A 21,832-nucleotide genomic window follows, 5' to 3' on the forward strand; every position below is an offset into this window, starting at 1 on the left:
CCACCAGCTTCAGTTTAGTGAAACTAGTGAAGCAGGCCCAGGCACTTAGTGAAACCTGTGAATCCAGGACCCCATTGAAGCAGCAGCTTTGCCTCAGGGGATTTTGAGCAGAGGGTGCTTCTCTTTACCAGAGCTTGTAATCAATCTCTCTCACTCACAAAGTGTTATAGTTCAGAGGTGTCAGTAATGTTGTGAGGCTGCAAAGACAAAAAGCCTGCCACAGCTTGCTGAGTTCTTCCAGTAGAGCCAGTTGTTTTGGGCCTTACTTTAAGGATGCTGATTTGTGCCCTAGCTGGTAACATGGCCAAGTAAGATCATACTGGCTCCAATATTCAGAATCTAATAAGGTGCTGAGCTTCTTTTTGCTTGATGGTTGAGGCTAAAAAGACAGAACTATCTCCTTGATTGCTGGAGGGAATTTGCTCAGATAGCCCCTCAGTTTTGTCAGAGTTTATCATCCACTGCTGCTAGTTGAGGCTTCTGACTTGCCAAGTAATAGGACACCATCTTAGTTAACAATTTGAAGCCACTCGTACTAAATCTTAATGGCAAATAGAAGAAGAATTTAGGTATTGAGGAAGTGCTATAAACATACTGGAAGCCTTGCCATATGAATAAAAATTGGTCTTGGACCTTGAGTGCTGGTGGAATAGAAGAAAGATGATGGAAAGGGAACATACCAAGGGCCATCAGTCAGTGCAGTGGATTTAGTTACAGTTCCGTGTTTGGAATAGTTGAGGCAATGGGATCAACAGCAGAATCAATAATCCGCCGTGAGCCTTCAGATCCTATTAGCCTATTTTGCTGGCCATGCTTGGCTGTTGTTCTAAGATATTGCATCTTGGATTACTGTCCCTGCTTCCTTTAAGTCCTTAAGGGGACGATTTCCTTTCTTCTTCCTAAGATTCTCAACTTTTTTTGTGGGGCTACCAAGAGAAAATAGAGAAAAGAATTAGAAGGAATGATTTATGTGTTCTGTTAGTATTTCTTTACACATAGCTTTTACTGATCAAGAGAATGCCTTCTGTACTTTCTGAGAATTTACAATGAAATGTTAATACCAATTATACATCCAGCAGTGAAAACCACACAGCTTTTCTGCTTCATGGTAAACCCTGCCCAAATCCAATCAGCTGAATTCTGTTCCTCCTTCTTCCAGCTCATGGAACCTAGCCGAATGTGATTTGGATGACTGTATGCAACAGATCTGTAAGAGTATGAGTGCTTTCCCTCCCAGAAGTTCTCCAGCATATTTCTTTGGGTCTCTATGACCTTTATTCCCTCTTAGGAGCAGGAAACTTTAATTTCATTCTTAATCATCTTTTTCCTTAAAGCATCTGAGGTCAGTAAAACAGGGAAGGGAAGGACCATGAATCTTGGACAATGAGAGCAGCTCTGTGCAGTAAGAAGGCCCATTTACTTTTGATTTCGAGGGGTGTGTAGGTGGTTTGCTAATAACTGTTTTTGGTTCAACTGAAGTCCTATAACAGCACCAACGCCATCAACACTGCCAACCTAAAGACTGGCATATTAACCATGGGCTTCCCCAGGACACAAGGTGTGGTGGTGCTATTTCATGTAGATGCCCATCACTCATGTGGATGCCCACAGTAGGGCCCTGACAAGACCAGTGGGAATAAAGTTGCTCACTGAGCCTGCATTGCCATAATTGTTGCTTGCATTCATCATCATTATGAAAATGGCAGCAATCTGGACTGAGCAAAAAGTAAATGACTCTGTATTTCTGGTGTCGAAGCTACCTTGGTATCCTCAGATAGGTGAGCTTCACATTCCTCTTAGCCAGATTGGAGCCCAGTTTCTTCTTTTTTCCTTTAGTTAAATGTTCATCAATTTATTTAACTTAATCTTTATTTTTTTATTCATTAAATAAATATTTATTAATCTCTAGAAATTGATAAATAGTAAGATATAATACCTGTCCTCCAAGTAACTCTAATAGGACAGACAGATATATAAACATGTGATTTATAATGCAATATTTAATCACAATGGCTCATGTAAACTATGGAAGAAGAGGAGCATCTACAATAGACGAGAATCAGGGAAATATTGGTTTCTGCTCATAATAGTTGCTTGTTTCTCTCCTTTCATAATCAGCATGGGTACATTGCCCTATAACTGTAGTCTGAAAAAGAGTGGGAACTTCTGCTCATCCAGAATGAATCTTGGGACTTGAGGGTGACTGGTAGATTGGTGAAGATGTCCCACCATCAGGGGATAGTCAGCAACAACCAGGGCACCATCTGGGAGCTGTCTTTGGGTTTATTTCCCAGTACTTGGCCTGGAATCACTTCATAAATTCCTTTATCCATAACTCGAAAATGCCTTAACAGGTATTAAACTGGAGGATCATTATTAAGCAGTTGAGCATAAAGTTCATTAACATGTTGACTACCAGTTCCCAAGGGGATCCTAGAAATCCCGTTCATCAGTCTGCAAGTCTCTGATCCTTTCTTTTCCAGAAAACCATGAGTGTCAGCATTCTGTCCTCATCACAATTGTCAAGAACTGTGAAGGGTCTAAGATTTAACCCTACTTGTAATCTAAGACATGGTTACATCTAAGACATGGTTAATCTAAGACATGACATGGTTTCATGAATGCCAGAATGTCACAAAACTCCTAGGACAAAGCCAAGGGACTTTATTATCTACCACTGTAGCATAGCTAGATAGCAGTTTCTCAAGCCCCAGTTCCTCTAGGATGATGCAAAATTGGCCAAGTGATATATTCCCATGCAGTGGAGAATAACCCTCAGTCTAGGGAATGGAAATTTTTTACGATGTTCAGTAAGCAAACTTATCCTCTGCTCTGGAAGTAAATATTTTTTCATCCAAAGCTGTGGTTATACAAAGAGTATAATAATCAATAATTATTATCAATAATTATTGATTAATAATCAATTAATCAGAGTAGAGATTCCTGCAAGTATGGGAATTTACATAAGATGAAATTAACCCATCTGTGTTCATCTTCCTATTAATCATGTTCAGCTTTTACCAGATTATCAAGTTATACTTGAATCACCTATGTTTAACAGTCCCTGGTGAAAAGCTTTGAAATTTATAAAAACTTGCCTTTGAATAACTGTCCCATTTTATGTTTTCTCCTTGGGAGCAATGTAAAAATGGGTTAGAAAGTGCAGTCATATTCTAAAACTAACATAAGCAATACTGAATAATATTTATTTAGGTCGTAGACATTTTAATGTGCATGCTAAAAGTTTGAAGAACAAACATTTAATTCACGTTGCAGAGAACAAATAGGGAAGTATTGCTTTCTTAAACTTTTTTTTTTTTTTTTAGCTTACAGATTGCAGTGGGCCGAAAGAAAATGCTTCATGTATTGAGCAAAATAAAGACAATCAGTGTTTTGAAAATGAAACTGGCAAAAAGACAAGAGTAAGTGTTAAGAGTGTTTTCTTTGTTTCTGCGTTTAATGGGAAAGATATGTTTTTTTTCTCTGTGAAGTGTAACCTAATTCCACCTGGTCAGCATATTGGGTTCTCCTGCTACTGAGTTGACATTGGGTATGTATCATTTTGAACAGTTGTTGTGTTTTAATTTTTGAGAATTTTAGGGAGATCATATGATAGTTGTCTTTCTCTGCTTGACTTATTTCGCTAAGCATGATGCGCTCTAGTTCCATCCATGTTGTCGCAAATGGCAAGATTTCATTTCTTTTGATGGCTGCATAGTATTCCATTGTGTATATATACCACATCTTCTTGATCCATTCATCTGTGGATGGACATCTAGGTTCTTTCCATAGTTTGGCTATTGTGGACATTGCTGCGTTCTTTGTGTGTTTTGTTGTATATTCTTAAGTTGCTGGTAATCACACAAGTGTTTGATAAGCTACTTCACTTCTCCTGTCTTCTCCTGTATGGTTCAGGACAGAGGAACCCTTATGTGAGACTTCAGTAGTGGCTTTTTAGGTCCTATTGGTGGTTTTCTTCCTTTCTTTCTTTCTTTTTTTTTTTTTTTTAAGATTTTATTTATTTGTCAGCGAGAAAGACAGTGGGAGAGAGCATATAAGGAGTGGGAGAGGGAGAAGTAGGTAGCCCGATGCATGACTCCATGCCAGGACCCTGAGATCATGACCTGAGCCAAAGGCAGACACTTAAGGACTGAGCCACCGAGGCGCCCCCATTGGGGTTTTTGGGCAATAGCTTCCCCTAAGAAATCTGAAATAGACTTCAATCATACTTTTTTGTGGTTGTCATGTATATTTATTCAAAATAGGGAATCCCAATCAGTCATCTATATGGTAATGTTAAAGAGATCACAGTGCTTTATATGATGCTTTAGATTCAAGAATAACTTGAATCCAATGAAAGTATGTGTATTTCCAAGTACAAATATTTTATTAATCAGTAACCTCAGATTTATTTCTGATCGATTGCCACAAATTGATCCTTACTTAACCCAATGATATAAACTGGGGTTCCATTTTTCATTTTATTGGTAAAGACATCAAATTTAATCATGAAAACAAAATAAATCATGATTATTTTTATGAACATCTGATAAGTATTTAAAGCACACATAAAATTATCTTGGGAGATGATTCCTAAGTATTGGCTTTATTTAAGCTTCTTGAAATATGCCTTCAGTGATGTTGCTTCTTTCCTTTCTTCTGAATCTTCTGTTAGTAAGCAGAAGGAATCTTCATTATGGCTCTATAAGCTTTCAATTTTCTTTCAGATATGGGGTGATATGTCTACTGAATGGTAAATGTCAGTAAAGGACAGTTTTTCTGTTGATTATCATTTATAACCGGGCTGTTTTCTATCACTGCCAATTAGTTGAGCCTCTTAATGTTGACTTGATCTTGGAACCTGGGCAAAGTTCTGAGTCAGTTGCAATTATGAATTTTCATCCTTATGAAATGGGGTCTGGAGAGAATGGTCAAGAAAGAATGCTTCAGATATTTTGGAGTGCAACTTAGTGCCCGTGGGCAGAAAAAGCTGCACTTTTGCTACATGAAACTGGTGGTTATATGCTTAATGCTCTTGGGGGAGGGGATGTGCAGGGAATATTAGATCATAGCTGTCTTCAAATTTCTACTCCTAAAACTATTTTCACAAGATTTCTCTGCTGCTTATCATTCAGCTCGATAATAGCTTTGGTAAGATACACAAGCAGATATGAGATCCTTTAAGAATGCAGCAGCCAGTACCTATTTGATCCTTATCAAAACTATGTAAGCTATAAGTCAGCCTTCTGGACTAAAGGTGGAAATTTTTCTGCTTCTATCCCTCATCAATGACTGTGAAGAATTTAGTTAACATAAGGAAGGTTGGATGGTAAGTTGTATTTCTCTTTGTAAGGAATCTGTGGAACCTAGAGCCAAATGTAACTAGTAAATAGTTTATGGACCACCTCTATAAAAGACTGTTGTCTCCTCTGCTGAAAAATGGTTTGTTTAACATTGAATCTGTTATTCAAACTATTTGAGACTGTAATAATATGCTAAAAGTGTTTCCAGGAAAGGAAGTTATCTAATTTGGCAGTGGCACAATTTTTCTCCAAAAGGCGAGAGGGAGGGTGAATGTCCATACTAGACTTGTGAATACTTAGAAAACAAATTTTTAGACTTCCTGACTGTCCAAAGGATATTTGTATTCTTGCTTCCTGAAAATGAAATCATCAGGCCTTAGGAGAATACAAATGTGCCAACTTGTCAAGCAGCTAAATTAAGTAAGTGCTGGTAAATATACTAGGAAAACTTTTGTGTTTTTATCATGGGAAAATATATTGCTAGCCTACGTTATTTAAACTCTAAGAGCTTTAGTTTTTTAATCTCATAGGTTGGTTATGGGATTTTAATGAGATCTTAAATATGAACATGTTTTGTACTATCTGGTGAATAGTAGATTTTTATTCTTTTGAAATAAATTTCAAGTCTTAAATTTGTTCTATTAAAATGGTAGACATTGTTACAGATAGTTCTTAGGGTTTCCTTGGGTCCATATCTATATTACATAACTAAGTCTATACCATTTCTTTTTGACTGGAAACCCTTTGGTCAAGGGTTTGCCTTGATTTCTACTTGTTGCTGTTCAAAATAAGTTCTGATTAAATTAAAGTAAGCATCAGTGAGAAGTTCTTAATTATCTTGAGAAGAAAATTAATTCTGTCACAAACAAAAGGGTAGTCATGATTATTGTAAGAACAAGATGTTACTGTAGCTATTTAGTTCATAGACAATTCTTCAAAGGCTATTGACAGTAAACCGTAATTTAGAAATCACAGTTGTTTAGATCTATTACACTGGACGGTGGTTTCTTCATCTTCATAATTAGGGTGTTAGATCATATTTTTTTTTTTAGGATTCTTCCAGGTATAAAGTCTAATCATTTTGTGGCAGTCAATAGCAGACAAATTATATAGAGTCCACTAATAATACAATTATTAAATGGAGTCCACTAATTAAATTAACAAATTCAATAGAGTCCACTAATAATACAATTAAAGTATGTTAGCCAGCATAGCTAATGAGCCTCACACAAATTTAGACTTATGTGATAGACATGTATCTAGAACAAAAAACAGTAACATCTTCATTATGCTACATTAGTTTGAGAAAATTTCAACAGCCCAGCTCATGGGCCAGTGATTCTTTTTTTCTTTTTTTTTTTTAAAAAAGATTTTATATATTTATTTGACAGAGAGAGAGAGAGAGATACAGAGAGAACAAGCAGGGAGAAGGGACAGAGGGAGATGGAGAAGCAGACTTCCTGCTGAGCAGGGAGACTCATGTAGGACTTGATCCCAGGATCCTGGGATAATGACCAGAGCCAAAGGCAAACGCTTAACCAACTGAGGCACCCAGGCACCCGGACCCATGATTCTTAAAGCATGATCCCCCAACAACCAGCATTAATATCTTCCAAAGACTTGTCAGAAAAGTTAATTCTTAGGCTCCTCTTTAGATCAAGTGAATCAGAAATGCTCAGAAGGGGACCCAAACATCTGTATTTTAATGAGCCCTCCAATGGATTCTTAGGTTTGCCACAATTTGAGAACCACTGCCATGAGTAGTAAACCTCTGACTTCCTTCTGAAGAGTCACTCGACATCTTTTCTGTAACATGCTTTAAAACAGTCAATTTAGGGAAGACCTAGAAAGGGATTCGAAGTTTTAAGGCAATTTAAGGCAATTAAGATAGAAGAAATGCACCATACATACTCTTTAGGTTTCTTGTTTGCAGTTCTCATTTGTTGGTGAGCCTCCCAAAAGCTCTGTGTGCTGATGTTCTAGCATCATTCAGAAACGCATTAATGTCTGTATTGCTCTCTACTCATGGTTGCCCACTTTTGACCATAGCTTAATTCATAACAGGCTTCTGGAAGTTATTATGCCAGGTGGGAGATGTCTTCCCTAAAAATACTGATTCATAAAAATCAGAATCAGAAATAACTTTTTAAAGATTTTATTTATTTTCTTGAGAGAGCAAGAAAAAGAGTGAGAATGGGAGAGAGAGAGAGCACAGAGAGAGAGGGAGAAGCAGGCTCTCCACTGAGCAGGGAGACAGATGTAGGGCTCCATCCCAGGACCCTGGGATCATGACCTGAGCCAAAGGCAGCTGCTTAACTGACTGAGCCACCCAGGTGCCCTAGAAATAACTTCCATTTACATTCCTTATCTTTGCTCAGCAGGGAAAATTACCCCATTTTTGTTATACTTTTAGTGGAATTTCGGTATGCTTAGAGATGCTTTTTGCCATCATTGAGGTTTAGACAATTGATTTCTGTTCTTTTACAAAGTAGTGTTTTCAACTGCAAACTTTAGCTTGCTCCAGTTTCAGGACTTACGAATCATATCACTTGTCATATGATGTGGAAAACTCTGAAGTTACAAAGGGGAATAGAATTTGCAAAATTTATTATATATGTGTTTTCCAGAACTGATGAAATTTTATAAGTCTAGTAAGAAAATTACAATTAGGAAATGAAAATAAAGATATCAATGAGAATTCTAGACCTTTACTGATAAAGAAATATTTTAAATTTAATGTGGTTCCCTTATTTTATTATTTCCTTTGAACAATCTTAAATAAGTGGAAGTATCTCTTAGGGCTATGCTCCGTGTTCAACTAAATCTAATAAACAAAAGGTGAAGTCTGGAGATACAGTTTTCTAGAATCCTAGTGACAAACAATGAGGATTTCTAATCAGATCACTGGGAGAGGAGGGAATTTTGACAGGACTTGGTTAGCAAGTAGATTTGAGAGATGGGTGATAGCAGAATGAAAATGGGGATATTTAGGTTGCCTAATGGACAAGCAGAATGAATTCAATAATGACGTCTTAAATTTGAGATAATGGCAGCTAAGGGGAAGTATTATTAGAGTGTTGGAAAAATTGGTTAAGAACCAAGTGTTATGTCAAAAGTAAGACAGTGTGATAGAGTGAAAAGAGAATAAGGTCCACAGTCAGAGATTACAGTTTATATCTTGGCTCTACCACTAATTAGCCACGCAACCTCAAGCAGATGAAATTGCCTCTATTGCTATTTGAGAAATGTAAGTAGTCTCTATCTTGTAGGGCCATAATAAGGAACAAATGAAACAGTTTTATATGAAAGGACTGATAGATAAATATTCTGATTATTGTTTACATTTGGAGACATGACTGGAGAACCAAATGTCTCCTAAAAGCATTTAAGTTTTAGATAATGTTTTGGTTCTTTGGTACTTTAATTTTTTTTATTAAAGATTTTATTCATTTATTTGACAGACAGCACAGGTAGGCAGAGAGGCAGTCAGAGAGAGAGGAGGAAGCAGGCTCCCTGCTGAGCAGAGGGCCCGATGAGGGGCTCCATCCCAGGACCCTGAGATCATGACCTGAGCCGAAGGCAGCGGCTTTAACCCACTGAGCCACCCTGGTGCCCCAGGTCTTTGGTACTTTAAATCTAATTTCTTAAGCAGAAAAGAGCTAATCTTGTGAATTAAAACTGGTGAAGGTAAGTGGATACTATGCAAATACTACACTGGATGGGACATAAAGTTAGTTCCCTTTTAACAAGAACAGAGAGGTAATTGGGTGCAGAGAAATTTGACTATAAGAAACTATCAGACTGAAAAGGATGCATGATGTAGGAGTAGGTCATAATTAGAAGCCAGGGATCTTGGGTCATTGTCTTTGTACTCGATTATTTGGGAGTTCTTGGACAAATCACTTGGCCAATGTATGCCTCAATTTCTTAATCTAATATGACTAGATAATTTATGTTTTAAGTTATAATACACTTATAACACTTATATAGAATAGGAAAATTATTGTTAGAGAATCCCAACATTGCCTTAATTTTTTTCAAATTAATATCTGTTAATGTACTCTGTTAAATACCTGCACCTTCTGATTGAGAATAACTTTGCAACTTGTCTCTATTTTACTATTTACTGTCCTTGACAATTTTTATAAGGAATCTTCTTTTCCTTAATGCTACTCAGCCATGGGGAAGAAGATTTTTATGTTGTTTTTTTTTTTTTAAGATTTTATTTATTTATTTGACAGAGAAAGATCACAAGTAGGCAGAGAGGCAGAGAGAGAGAGGAGGAAGCAGGCTCCCTGCTGAACAGAGAGCCTGATGTGGGACTCAATCCCAGGACCCTGAGATCATGACCTGAGCCGAAGGCAGCAGCTTAACCCACTGAGCCAAGCAGGCGCCCCTGTTTGTTTGTTTTAAAGAATGAGAGCAGAATAGGGATTTCCTTGCCTTACATAGGTACCTTAGATACTCTCCATGGTCCTTATTTTAAAATGGTTCCAAGTTAATCTTCCTGGAGAACTAAGTTCAGAAATCCCACAGAATCATCCTCTCACCCCCACCACATATCAACTTCAAGTTCCACACAGCAAGGCTTACCAACTGATTGCCCCCAGTCTGAAAAAAAGCACAGACTCAGAGGATTAAAAGTAATTTTTTATAATTAAATTTATTTATTTTCAGCATAACAGTATTCATTATTTTTGCACCACACCCAGTTCTCCATGCAATCCATGCCCTCTCTAATACCCACCACCTGGTACCCTGACCTCCCACTCCCGCCACTTCAAAACCCTCAGGTTGTTTTTCAGAGTCCATAGTCTCTCATGCTTCACCTCCCCTTCCAATTTCCCCCAACTCCCTTCTCCTCTCTAATTCCCCATGTCCTCCATGCTATTTGTTATGCTCCACAAATAAGTAATTTTAATAGTAATTTGAAGTAATGATTCTGCTCAGGCCTAAATTTCTTCTACTACTGCCCTATAAGGGAGAATCTATCTTCTCCTGGAAAGCCTCTAGTTATAGGATATTTACCTCCTCACAGGGTGTTCATTCCATCTGGGCAAGTTTAAATATTATGTAGTTATTTATTAAAATTAAACTCATGATATTCAGACCATTTTAGCACTGAGTATATTTTCTGTTTCCTAATGTCAGTGAAAGCAAAATGGTAAACTTCTAAGTATCTGGATTAATGGGGAATAATCTTTTCTTTTTAATGAGATACTGTAGTTAACTCTGCCTAATTTGGTTTACTAACGTAAAAGGTAGAATGTAATGACTCCTCATTTTCTGGTTGTTGAAGATATCGTGCTTTATCTTTGAGCACTTGTAAGGCCTCAGGGTCAGTGTTCTGCCTTTTAAAGAACAATGACTAGACTTCTTTACTAGCAATGCAGGAGATCAGGTTTTTGTATTACCAACTCTGACATATTCATAAAGCAATTTTTGCTAGTCAATCCAAATATCAATTTATTGATTTACTAGTTGCCTCTGAAGCAACACAAATACTACAGAAATGATATTCTGGTCATTTGATATTTCTGTATTTAGGATTTTGTTTTGTTTTGCTTTACAAATGTTTGAAAACAGCAAACCATACACTGACAGTTCAGAGAATATTCAGATATAGAGCCCTCAAACCAAACATTTGAAGTTTATGGCATTTACTACCTGGATAGATGAGTTAATGATTTTGAAAGTACCTCCGATCCGCATTATACCGAAGACAGTATGGGACTTGGCATTAGATGATCAAGCTTCATGACCTGGTTCATCTGCTAAGTCAGTAGTGTGCCCACCATGCACTAGTTTACCAACTGAATAGCTATATAAATTTGAGCAAGTCAATTTTTTCTGAGTCTCAGTTTCGTCACCTGTAAAATTATACTTAATTCACTGGTTGTAAATACTCAATGAGAATATGTATATGGATGTGTCTAATTACAGCCTGCCAAATAAAAAGTTAATGCTAAATCTGAAAATTACTCTTTATTTTCTGTATTTGTAAATACTATGGTTAGTGTAAACACATATTGAGAAACCAAGCTATATTAAAAGTGGTAGAGTGCAAATCTCATGTTGTATCCTGATTCTAACACTGTTAAAAAAAAAAAAAAAGTTTCTCTGGGATACATCTTACTATTCATTCAAAAAAGACTTTCACATCTGCTACACATCTGGCCACTGTTCTAAATACTGATGATACAGCCACAGACAAAACAGATAAACTTCTTGCTCCCAGGAATACATTTCGAATAAAGGATGTGGTACGATATGAATAAAGAAGATAATTTCAGATTGTGATGTTTCCTATGAAGGAAATAAATAGGATTACTTAATAGAGAATGATAGAAGGGAATGTAATTTAATTAAGGAGGTCAGTTGGGGAAGGTCTTATAAAGTGCTAATATCTGAGCAGAGACTTTAATGAAGAGAAATGAGACAGCTGTATGGAAACCCAGGGGAAGAGGGTTTCAGACAGAGGGAGCAACAAATTCAAGGCCATGAGGAAGAATGAGAGTGAAACACTTATGTTTGAGGAAGAGATAGCAGGCCAGTGTGATGGGATTTAAAAAGGTGGAGTGTGGGAAGGGCAGTTAACAAATACTGCAGAGGAGATTAAATCAACTTGAAAACCAAATAGCATTTCAGATCATATAACTTTCCAGATTTGTGGCCTATGCACAATTATTGGGATTATTAGACTCTATTCGACTCACAGCATTGTATAATAGTATGAAAAATTAAGCTTTATAAGGAATGTACTTAATGTTCAACAAACTTTATATAAACTTTTTTTTTTTAGGGCAGTGGTTTTTATTGAATGTTTTTTTTTATCATTTATAGTTTACCACGTGTAATTATCTAAATTTCAAAGATTGTTTCAATTTGATGATACTAAGGGGGAGTGTTTACATGGTCATCAGTTACATATGTTTCAGTTCACTTACATGAGCAAAACTGACATGCAAACCATTGTGGAAAAGTAGGTGAAAATGAACACTTCTTGATTTCTGGTGGTAATATTTGATTCCTTCAAAAATTTTATTTAATATTTATGTGTGCCTTACAAAGAAAACTACATACTTAACATACACAGAATACGTAGACTCCTACCTTTCCTAAATCATTTTCAAGATGTGATACCACCCAGATATTTTTTCATCATGGAAACTGTCTAGAGAAGTCAGTCCTTTTCTAGTTGATCCTAATTTCCTATTTGCCTCTGGAGAGTTTGGAAATGAGGGCAGGCATTTTGCCATGATCTGCCTGAAGTCTATTTATTTTACTAAGCTAACAAGCTATGCAGATGTCATTTGTGCGCCTGCTGTCCTGGGTATATGGAGAACAGACAGACGGGATGGAAGTCCATGTGGGTGGATTTCTTCAGTTATTTCCCTTGGAGCTAATCTTTCTAACTGGAGGCTATTCCTTGTGGGCTACTCCCAAGGCCCTTATACACTGTAATGACCTCAGTATAGGAGCCCAGAGATGTGCCTGTCTTTTTAGGGAGAATGCAAGTTGTTTGTAATTAGTCTGCACAGAGTCGAAGCTACCTTCTGCTGGAGAAGGCCTTTCCCATCTGTTTGTGTCTCACTGTGAGGCTGGACCCACCCAGCGAGGTAGAAACTGCCTCAGGTTTTGGGGTATGGAAAGCACCATGTATTCTGGTTTGGAGTAACTTAGGGGCTGTGTCACCTACGGTGAATTACATAATCTCAGAGAGCTTCAGTTTCTTTATGCACGAAACAGGGGTTGTATTTCCTTTTTGAAGGGTATAGTGACCATCAGAGATAGTATGTATAAAGTATCTGCCACATTACTTCTGATAATAGCCACATGACAAATATAAATATAATAAATATAATATTTGTATTTGCAAATATCTTCAGATATATCTTTAGATATATAAAACCAATCTATTTCTTAAATATACAATATATGTAATATATAGTCTCTCATATATATATTCATATATCTATATATCTCACTATCAATGATAGCTATCTGTACATATGGTTCTCAAGTAGATGAAGAGTGCATATCATAGGTTAAAAATATCTCTTATCAAAAAAAATAAACAACATAACTGAATCTGTGATCATTCTTTCCTCCCCAAATATTTATTTTGTACCTCTTAAGTAAGTATATCATACTAGGTGGCAGAGAATTGCATTATATCTGTACTCGAGGGGTTTAGATTCTAGGAGAATAAGCAAAGGATATTTTTCACTCAGACTCTTTTCCCCCCATGGGGGGAAAAAACAAAATAAAGTAATGCATATAAATAGTTAGGATACAGGCTTAGTACAGGTAATTTATAAAAGTAATTTTCTGATATCAAACCTCCAATGGTAGATTTTTTACTTAGAATCAATATGTTCCTGGATTTGTATCATTAACCTTAAGGAATATCAAATCAAGTAAAGCAATTTTCAGGCTGTGGCTTTATATCTTGGCAAATACTTCTTGTGAAATCACAGACCCAATTGAGCTCTATGTCTGTAAAAAAAAAAAAGAAAGAAAAAATAAAGAAAGAAAAGCTTCAAGCTGATGCCTTGTTAATTTTAAAAATAAAAGAATGTTTCCCTTGAGACAAAGAAGTGGATTATCTTCTATCATCTTTACATCTGAGGAAAATCAATGGAGAGCAAGGTATACACAAAGTAGAAAGCTGCAGCCTAAATAGAACTATACTTCAAAATGTTAGTTATTTTCTTTTATCTAAACATTCAAATGTTGTCCAATTAATCACATGTGGTAAACACAACCTAACGATTATAGAACATGTATATTCCACATGCTTTTAGAGCACATTTGTACTCACTGAACATTACATGAATGATGCTCTATTTTTTCCCCAGCAGAGGCTGCATGTTGTTTGTGAAATGCCTGCTCTAAAGTGCTTTTATTTAATGGAAACCCACTGGATGTGTACGTGTAAGCTGCTTGCATAAAGATGAAAAATAGTATTGATTTACTTCTTTTTCAAATACTAAAGTGTGCATTACATTCTTCTACCTCACAACTCCTAGCTAATCCTGTGGGTCCTTCTCAACTCAGTACAAGGTTCTTCTCTGTATAGCTTTCCCTGGCTCCTCTATTCTGGATTAAATGCCTCTGTGTTGTGATTCTCAAATACCCCAAGTACTTGCTGTATTATACTAGTTGATTCATTTGTAGGCAGGAATTTGGCTAGCTTTTACTCACCCTTGTGTCCCCACATAAGTACATACATTGTGAAGCCCATTTGTTGAGTTAATGAGATACTGCAGTAGGCAAAGGGAATATAGAGTCAAAATTGCCAATAAAAAGTCCGTGTTCTAGTAAGGGATACAATCATTAATCCAAAAATCATATAGCAAGCCCTCAATAAACACATGTTAGGGGTGCCTGGGTGGCTCAGTGGGTTAAGGTCATGATCTCAGGGTTCTGGGATGGAGCCAGGCCTCAGGCTCTCTGCTCAGCGGGAGCCTACCCTCCCCACCCCCTGCCCCGCCTGCCTCTCTCCCTATTTGTGATATCTCTATCTCTGTCAAATAAATAAATAAATCATTTTTTAAAAGATACTAAGTTAACTAATAGTAAAACAAAACAAAACAAAACACATGTTAGATGAATGACTTCAGAAGTGTATGTGGTATGCCAGAAGCTATGCTGGATGAGTTAGTTGCCTTCATTCTGTAGGCCTTTACAGTTTGTGGAGTGTTTTATCTGTGATTAGTCAGGCTGAAGGTTAGTCAAGCTTCCTATGTCAGTTTGTCCATATCTTAGCTTTCTCTACTCTATGGAAATGGATATGGTTCCAAAGATACCTTTCTTACAAGGGTACCTTGTAAAATATCCATCTTACTCTGCTACATGATTTATTTCCTTTCTCTAGTTCCTGAGTGTTTCTGTTACGATCACAACCAACAAAACTTGGGACTTGCAATAAGTTACTACGTAATTGTCCTGAGGAAGTCATTTAAATTTTCAAGGTGTTAAGAATGTCACAAATGCTTTATCAACTTTAAAGTGCTGTAGGAACATAAAGCCTAATGATTTTGAGGATGAATATAGCAGTCAGTCAATCAGTTGCATATTGGATAGCTTGTTTGTGTCACAGAAACACTGAAACCTGGGAAAGTTCAAAGACATGATGTTATATATACTTGGAAACAAGTTTAGGAAGTAATGAGTTAAATTATTATTATGATGTAATAAATGGGGAAGTAAATAGTCAAAGTGATGATTTTTTAACCTTTTGATATTGCTGAACCATACGATAGTCACCTAATTGAATGGACCAGAACCTGGGTTTTATTGGTGTTGTTTAACTTGGAAATAATCTGAACTTTATTACACCAGTAGGATAACAGTTCTATAACTATAAAAAACAAGTTTTTGAACCCTTTTTTCTTCTTTTCTCCTCTGAACACATAACTGATTTGGTATGAACTTTTTGTTATTTTAAAAAAATCCGTAGGAAAGTGCATTCATTTTGGTAGAATAATGACATGTCAGTTTCTAAGACACTCATCTATTTAGCAATCGGGAAGATATCAAGGTTAGAACCTGAATAATTCATGAAAGGTGGATTAATTTTACATGTTCATCCCATTTTAAAATTGTTTATTGTAGAAACGATATTTTTTTAATGAAAAATGAGGGTGTGTGTGGTAGGTGGGGAATGGTTCTACTGGTATCTTAAAGAGGTAATCACAGTATGCATGGGTCCCTATTCTTAATGTTCTCAGTGATCTAATTGACCATGCGTTTTCTTCTTAGGAGGCAAAAGGAGGCACTGATTTTCCATTTTTATTGATCAGGTAGTGCTTTCCATTCTGTCATTCATTCTCTCTAATTCCCCCACCCCTTCTCTCTGCACCCCTGTTTCTTTCTGTCTGTTCCCGTCTGTCTTTGTCTATGTGTCTAATAGGATGAAGGAAAAGTATATTATTATCCAGAGTGATGCTTTTCAAACATCTCAAAGGCAGTCTGTGTAGCAGTTTTGCTGGAAGATAGGGAGGGATTTGAGGGGAGGGGGAAGGTTAATCACTTGGCTGTTGAAATGCTGCAGAAGGGAACACAAAGCTCAGCCCACATAATGAGTGCCCGCAGGCAGCCAGTGAGGAGGGAAAAGTTCGGGAAAAGAACTCATTTCTTGTCTCTCAGAATGTGGAACTTTTGTAAACACGCTGGAACCTCCTGTCACCCCAATTTTATAATATACTTATTTCTTAAAATATTTAGGTTGTGTATTCACAGACGTCAGTGACCACACAAATAGGTACGGAAAGAAAAGAAGAAATTTAATCTTTCTAAGTTAAACCTCCAGATCTGCAGTTTTTAATGTCCCTGGCCCGATTTTCCTTTTCCAGCTGTTAGTCATTTGTAAGAAGCTGCCCTTGTAATTGCAAGTGAGTTGGGATGTGATGTATTCAGCACTGCGTGCACCGTAGCTTTTCAGTCATATCTTTCGAGTCATTTAGACTCCCGGGGAATCATGTTCATAATAAATAGCTTTTTATTATCCAAAGCCGCTGTTCTGGCAGCAAAACGACAGCCCTTTGATAGATGGGCCGGGTAGTTTTTTTGTGTTGTGCTTACTCAGAGTTGTTAGTAGGAAAGACGAAGGCAGCAAAGGGGGGACTTTGGCAAAGCAGCTCTTATGGGTATACTGAAGCAGCAGATCAGAATTCAGAAACAAGAACGAGCGCTGAAATGTGATTCTCTGGTGCCTGGTGTAACACTTCTCTCCACCATAGAACTGTGCGGGGCACTCTCAGGAGCCTCGTTCCGATCTCCGAATCCACTAAAGGACCATGCAGCCGCGGAGCCCAGCAAGCCACCGGGAAGTTTTGCCGGAGCTGATTTCTAGGGGATTTTCCGGTGCCTAGGAGAATCCTGCTTGCTTTGAGCTGTATGGAGGAGGGCTCCAGTTTCCCATGAGGGGCCCCCTTGGAAAAGCCGTCTGTGCAGAATCCAGGCTCTGCTTCTCTCTGTGTGCTATTTATCAAAAGGCTTTTCTCACCTTTGCTGATTTGCTGGTGTGATTTCCATGTACTGAGAGTCCTGTGTAGGGATCCAGGATGGATTGCCTGTGCATTGTCACCACAAAGGTAGGATAGGAAACAGGGCTGTTGTGTGCAGCATTTTTCTATTATTATTCTGGTCCTGTAATTAAACAGCTCTGGTAGGTGCTGTCAGTTCATGAGATAAAATGATTAGTATAATGTACTTTGCTGGGCATTTTGTTCCCCATGATGGTCTGAGGGTCCTATCCTTATTTGATTTCAACTTCTTTAGTGATATTGTGTGTTTGTGCAAATGAAAGGGGAATTTGCCTGTGTTTTTTACGGGAAGGATTTGCTTTTGCCTCTCTATTTATAGCTCAATATTAAAATATCTATAGTAGTAGTATAGCTTACACATCATTTTAACATAACATATAAGGGTAGTCTTTCTGAGTGTGATAATTATCTTTTCATTTAAAAACCATGTCTCCTATGCTTGAAGAAGCCAATCAGCTTTACTGTGCCTTGACGTATTGTTTCTGATTGGAGAATTCTGACATTCTGTATTTTAGTGATTTTTTTAAAGGAAAAAAATATCCTTAGGTCCTAATTTAAAATAAACAGACAAACAAACACAATAGTTAATGTTGAACCAATTATATTTTGATTAGAAGCAAATGAAATATTTGCATTATCAGAAATAGAAATAAAAGTGGGATTGGAATAAAATCAATAGGCATGCCTTCTGTGGGTTTATAGAAAAGATCTAGAAATTTCAAATGCATTTTATTTTATTCTGTCATCAGTTCAAAATAAGATATTTAAATTTCATAAACACTGGTTATTTAAAATTACTATTATTTTTTTAAAGAACTAATTAAAATATACTTATTCATCAGCTTCCTTTTTCACTTTGCATGTAGGCACACCATGAGTTAGGTTGAGCTATATCTTTTAGTATCTCACATTGATTAGACACCCATTAAACATGACAAAATCAATAGCTTAGTGCATAAGACTCATTAAGTGTAGATTTCCCACTGTGATCTGCTTTCACCACTAAAGAAAAGATTATTTAATTTTGAAGCCACAAGCCAAGTTCTTTTCCAGATTATATTTCAAAAGATCTTAATGGATCTCTTCCCACATGACCTAGTATCACATGGCAGCTTCATTGATGTCAATAGAGCTGAAGCCTAAAAATTTCTGTTGGGGTTAGTTGACCAGCCTCAAAATTACATGAATACCTTATTTTACTTTTAAAAGTTGCCAACCATCCAATTCAGTTTTTTTCCAGGTAAGTCATCAAGAACAAACTAAAATAAATTAAAAAACAAAAACAAAAAACAAAAACGCTAAGTGAGAAATTTTATCTCCATAGGTTTTCTAGAAAAGGAAATAGTCTCTTAAACGTGTTGTACTTTCACTGACGTATTACACTCAGTGTTAATTTTCTTGAGTGGTTACTGTCAGGTCTGACTTACATGTGTTTCTTTTATCCCCAAATCATAATAACTGCAGGTACTGTGAAACATAATTGGTACTTTAAAAATAAGTTATGAAAAGTTATTAATTACAAACCCAAACTATAATCTGTTGCATTGAACAATTTGTTAAACAATTAAATCGGACACTGAAATCTTAGTTTCCTCAATTTGGAAAACATGATCTAGTTAAGAAAATATGTCATGTGCTTTATATTCTTTTAACAAAGTATTAATGACCACATGTAAAATGAAAAATTACTATTCCACTTTAAATGCTATATCAGACATATATGTCATTATTCTAATATTTTGATTTATAATGTAAATTATACAACTCAACAGGACAAACACCTGTGTGAGAATTCATGAATTTTCTGAATTATATTCATGAATATTTCTAGGGTGGTACACATATCATCTTTATAGGACAAACATATTTACAACAAATTCATATTATGATGGTAGTAAATAATGCATGACTGATTTAAAAGCTCCATATGAGTGAGAGCCTTCCTGGCCAGCTTCAGATCCCAAATCCTGTCCACCCAAATCCTACTACCATTAGTACTCTCTTATTTTTCCCCAAGTGGCCGTGCACTGGGGATGTCCTTGCCACACTTTGCTGGGACTCTTTGATAGGACACTTAGCAACAACTTGGAAATTTGAATTCTAATTTGGCTCAACTTCCATCTCATTCTCCTCTAGCAATGAGTCTACCTTCTAGCTGCTCTGGCCGAGTTGCTTTCTTCAAGTCTGCCTTTACGGCACCTCTGTGTGAACTGGAACTCCTAACTATCCTGATCTGTGCTGGGCTCCACCTCACCTACAGTGCATCTCAGTATCACCCTTGTCAAAGTTTTCACTGGCAGGGAAACATAAATACTTCCCCTGGTTCTCTTTTCTTCCTGTGTTGGCATGAAAGGCACTTACTGTCCCACTTGGACCCATGTCCTTCTATTACACTGTGGAAGTAAATTTCTCTTCATGTCTCTGCTCCACATTCCTAAGAATGGGTGTTAGAAGATTAATGAGAGGAGAGATTATGACAAATCAAGACAAAGCACTGTATAATGGCTTATAAAAGGATCTATTAGACATACTAGAGAAGTGTTTTTATTTTTAGATTTTCTACATATAAAAAAGAAGTGACTGTGACACATTTCATAATAATCTAACCCTTCTGATAAAATAATCCTATCCTAGATCTCACCATAAAACTCAGGTTGCTTACTGTCTTAATTACTCTAGCCTGGTCAGACTGATTTGCCCTCAGGTTTGGGGTAAAATCTTTTAGGCCAGGAAATAATCAGAGCAACCAAAAACAGAGTTTCTGCCACAGGGATCCCAAGGTCTTTTCAGATGTTCAGAAAACTCACTTTAAAAGAAGATTGAGTCATCTCTTTTATTTGACTGTTCCTGTCCAGTTTCACTTTCCACTCTTTTGTCACAGATGTCACTACTGAGAAAAAGAAGTAACATGACTTAGCGTGAAAAGTAGAACTCTAGAGCAAGACTTGGACTTAAACTGTAGTTCTGACAATTACTAGCTTAAGGTTTACCAAGTTGTTTAACCTGATCTCCCTGAGCCTTGATTTCCTCATCTGTGAAAAGTGTGTATTATCTGTGTGCGAGTGATGTTGTGGTAATAGAAAGTACCTACCACAATTCCTGATATATGGAAAGAATTCAATATAGAACACTTTATTGAGTAGCACACAATTTATATCTTTAATCTATCCCTGTGTTTGGTTGTGGTCACTGAGGAAAATGAGGTCATCTTAATAATACTGATTAAATGCTATTTACTAGTTAATATAACACATTTTATAGAATGGGCATTTCCTTTTCTTTTAAGATTTTATTTATTTATTTGAGAGAGAGAGTGAGGGTGAGCACGAGAGGGAGAGCACGGGTAGGAGGAGAGGCAGAGGGAGAGGGAGAAACAAACTCCCTGCTGTGCAGGGAGCCTGATGTGAAACTTGATCCCAGGGCCCTGAGATGAGCTGAAGGCAGACACTTACGTGACTGAGTTACTCAGGGGCCCCGGAGTGGGCATTTCTTAAATATGTTTTGAATAATTGTAAAACAACAGTTCCAATAATTTTGATAACTAAAGTATAAGGCAGATAATGTTAGACTACGTTAGGCAGAGACATTCTGTTGGGTGATTGGTCAATAGGACAACAGTTCTAGACGGCAAAGCAGAATATTCAGGGGTAAATTTGATAAAATGCAAGCAGTAAGTCGAATTTTTCTTTTCTTGTGTAGGGATTCTTTAGTAGTAGTAGTATATGTAGTAGTATATTGTATTGATTAAAGAACAGAAGAAAAGTGCAGCTTTGTAAAATCAAAGTAAATCTGCACTTTGTAACTTTGTGTACCAAGAGGCATCTGGGTATCAATGTCCTTGCCTGTCAAATGAGTGTATTTTATTGCACCTTTGAGGTTCTTCCTTTTCTCTCTCTAACCAGTATTATTCTAAAGTGCATTATCTCTGCAAATATAATTAATTATGTACACTAAGTATCTTAAAAAGTAATAGTGGGTAAAATATACAATGATATCATTTCCCATGTCCGTTAACCACGCTTATAGGCATTAAAAAAAGTTTTAAAAAATCTGCAAAGATGACTACAATACGCAAGGTAGCTGCTGTAATTTGTAATAGAGGAATGATGGTACTATTAATTTTTAATATGTTTAACGATATTAGCAGGTTACGGTGCATAATAAAATTCAAATAGCAGAATGAAAAGTGGAGTAGGCAGTATAAAAGATGCTTTATTGATGTTGTTAATACTATGTCTCTTCTGTAAGTAAGATATCACTTTTTGGCTCCACCAACCCACTGTTTTTTACACTAACGTTGCTCAGAATTTCTAAAAGAAAATAAGTGTTGCTGGGCATTTGGAGGATATTTTTTTCAAGGCTACTGAGCATCATATTACTTATGACATGAATAGAAAAAATAAATATTATATTCTTAGAAATAAATTTATCATAGCAATATTTATAACTATAATTTTGGGGGGGGTAAATAATTTT

At 36.6% G+C, this 21,832-nt stretch overlaps 1 protein-coding gene across 8 annotated transcripts in view; it reads left to right on the top strand.

Moving 5' to 3' along the window:
• Nucleotides 1-21,832, top strand: part of DLG2 (discs large MAGUK scaffold protein 2) — a gene marked incomplete at its 3' end in the record, with an annotated part of 2,041,616 nt that overhangs the window by 482,620 nt on the left and 1,537,164 nt on the right. For 7 of the 8 annotated variants that reach the window (XM_082682853.1, XM_082682879.1, XM_082682864.1 and 4 more), the window contains exon 4: nt 3,327-3,422. In XM_082682853.1, coding sequence (XP_082538979.1) covers nt 3,327-3,422 — 96 coding nt within the window. Of the gene's footprint in view, nt 1-3,326; nt 3,423-17,013; nt 17,405-21,832 lie in introns of those variants that run through there. The other variant, XM_082682883.1, reaches the window with a different exon arrangement.

The sequence above is a fragment of the Mustela nivalis genome (genome assembly GCF_964662115.1).
Source record: "Mustela nivalis genome assembly, chromosome: 9".
Taxonomy (NCBI): domain Eukaryota; kingdom Metazoa; phylum Chordata; class Mammalia; order Carnivora; family Mustelidae; genus Mustela; species Mustela nivalis.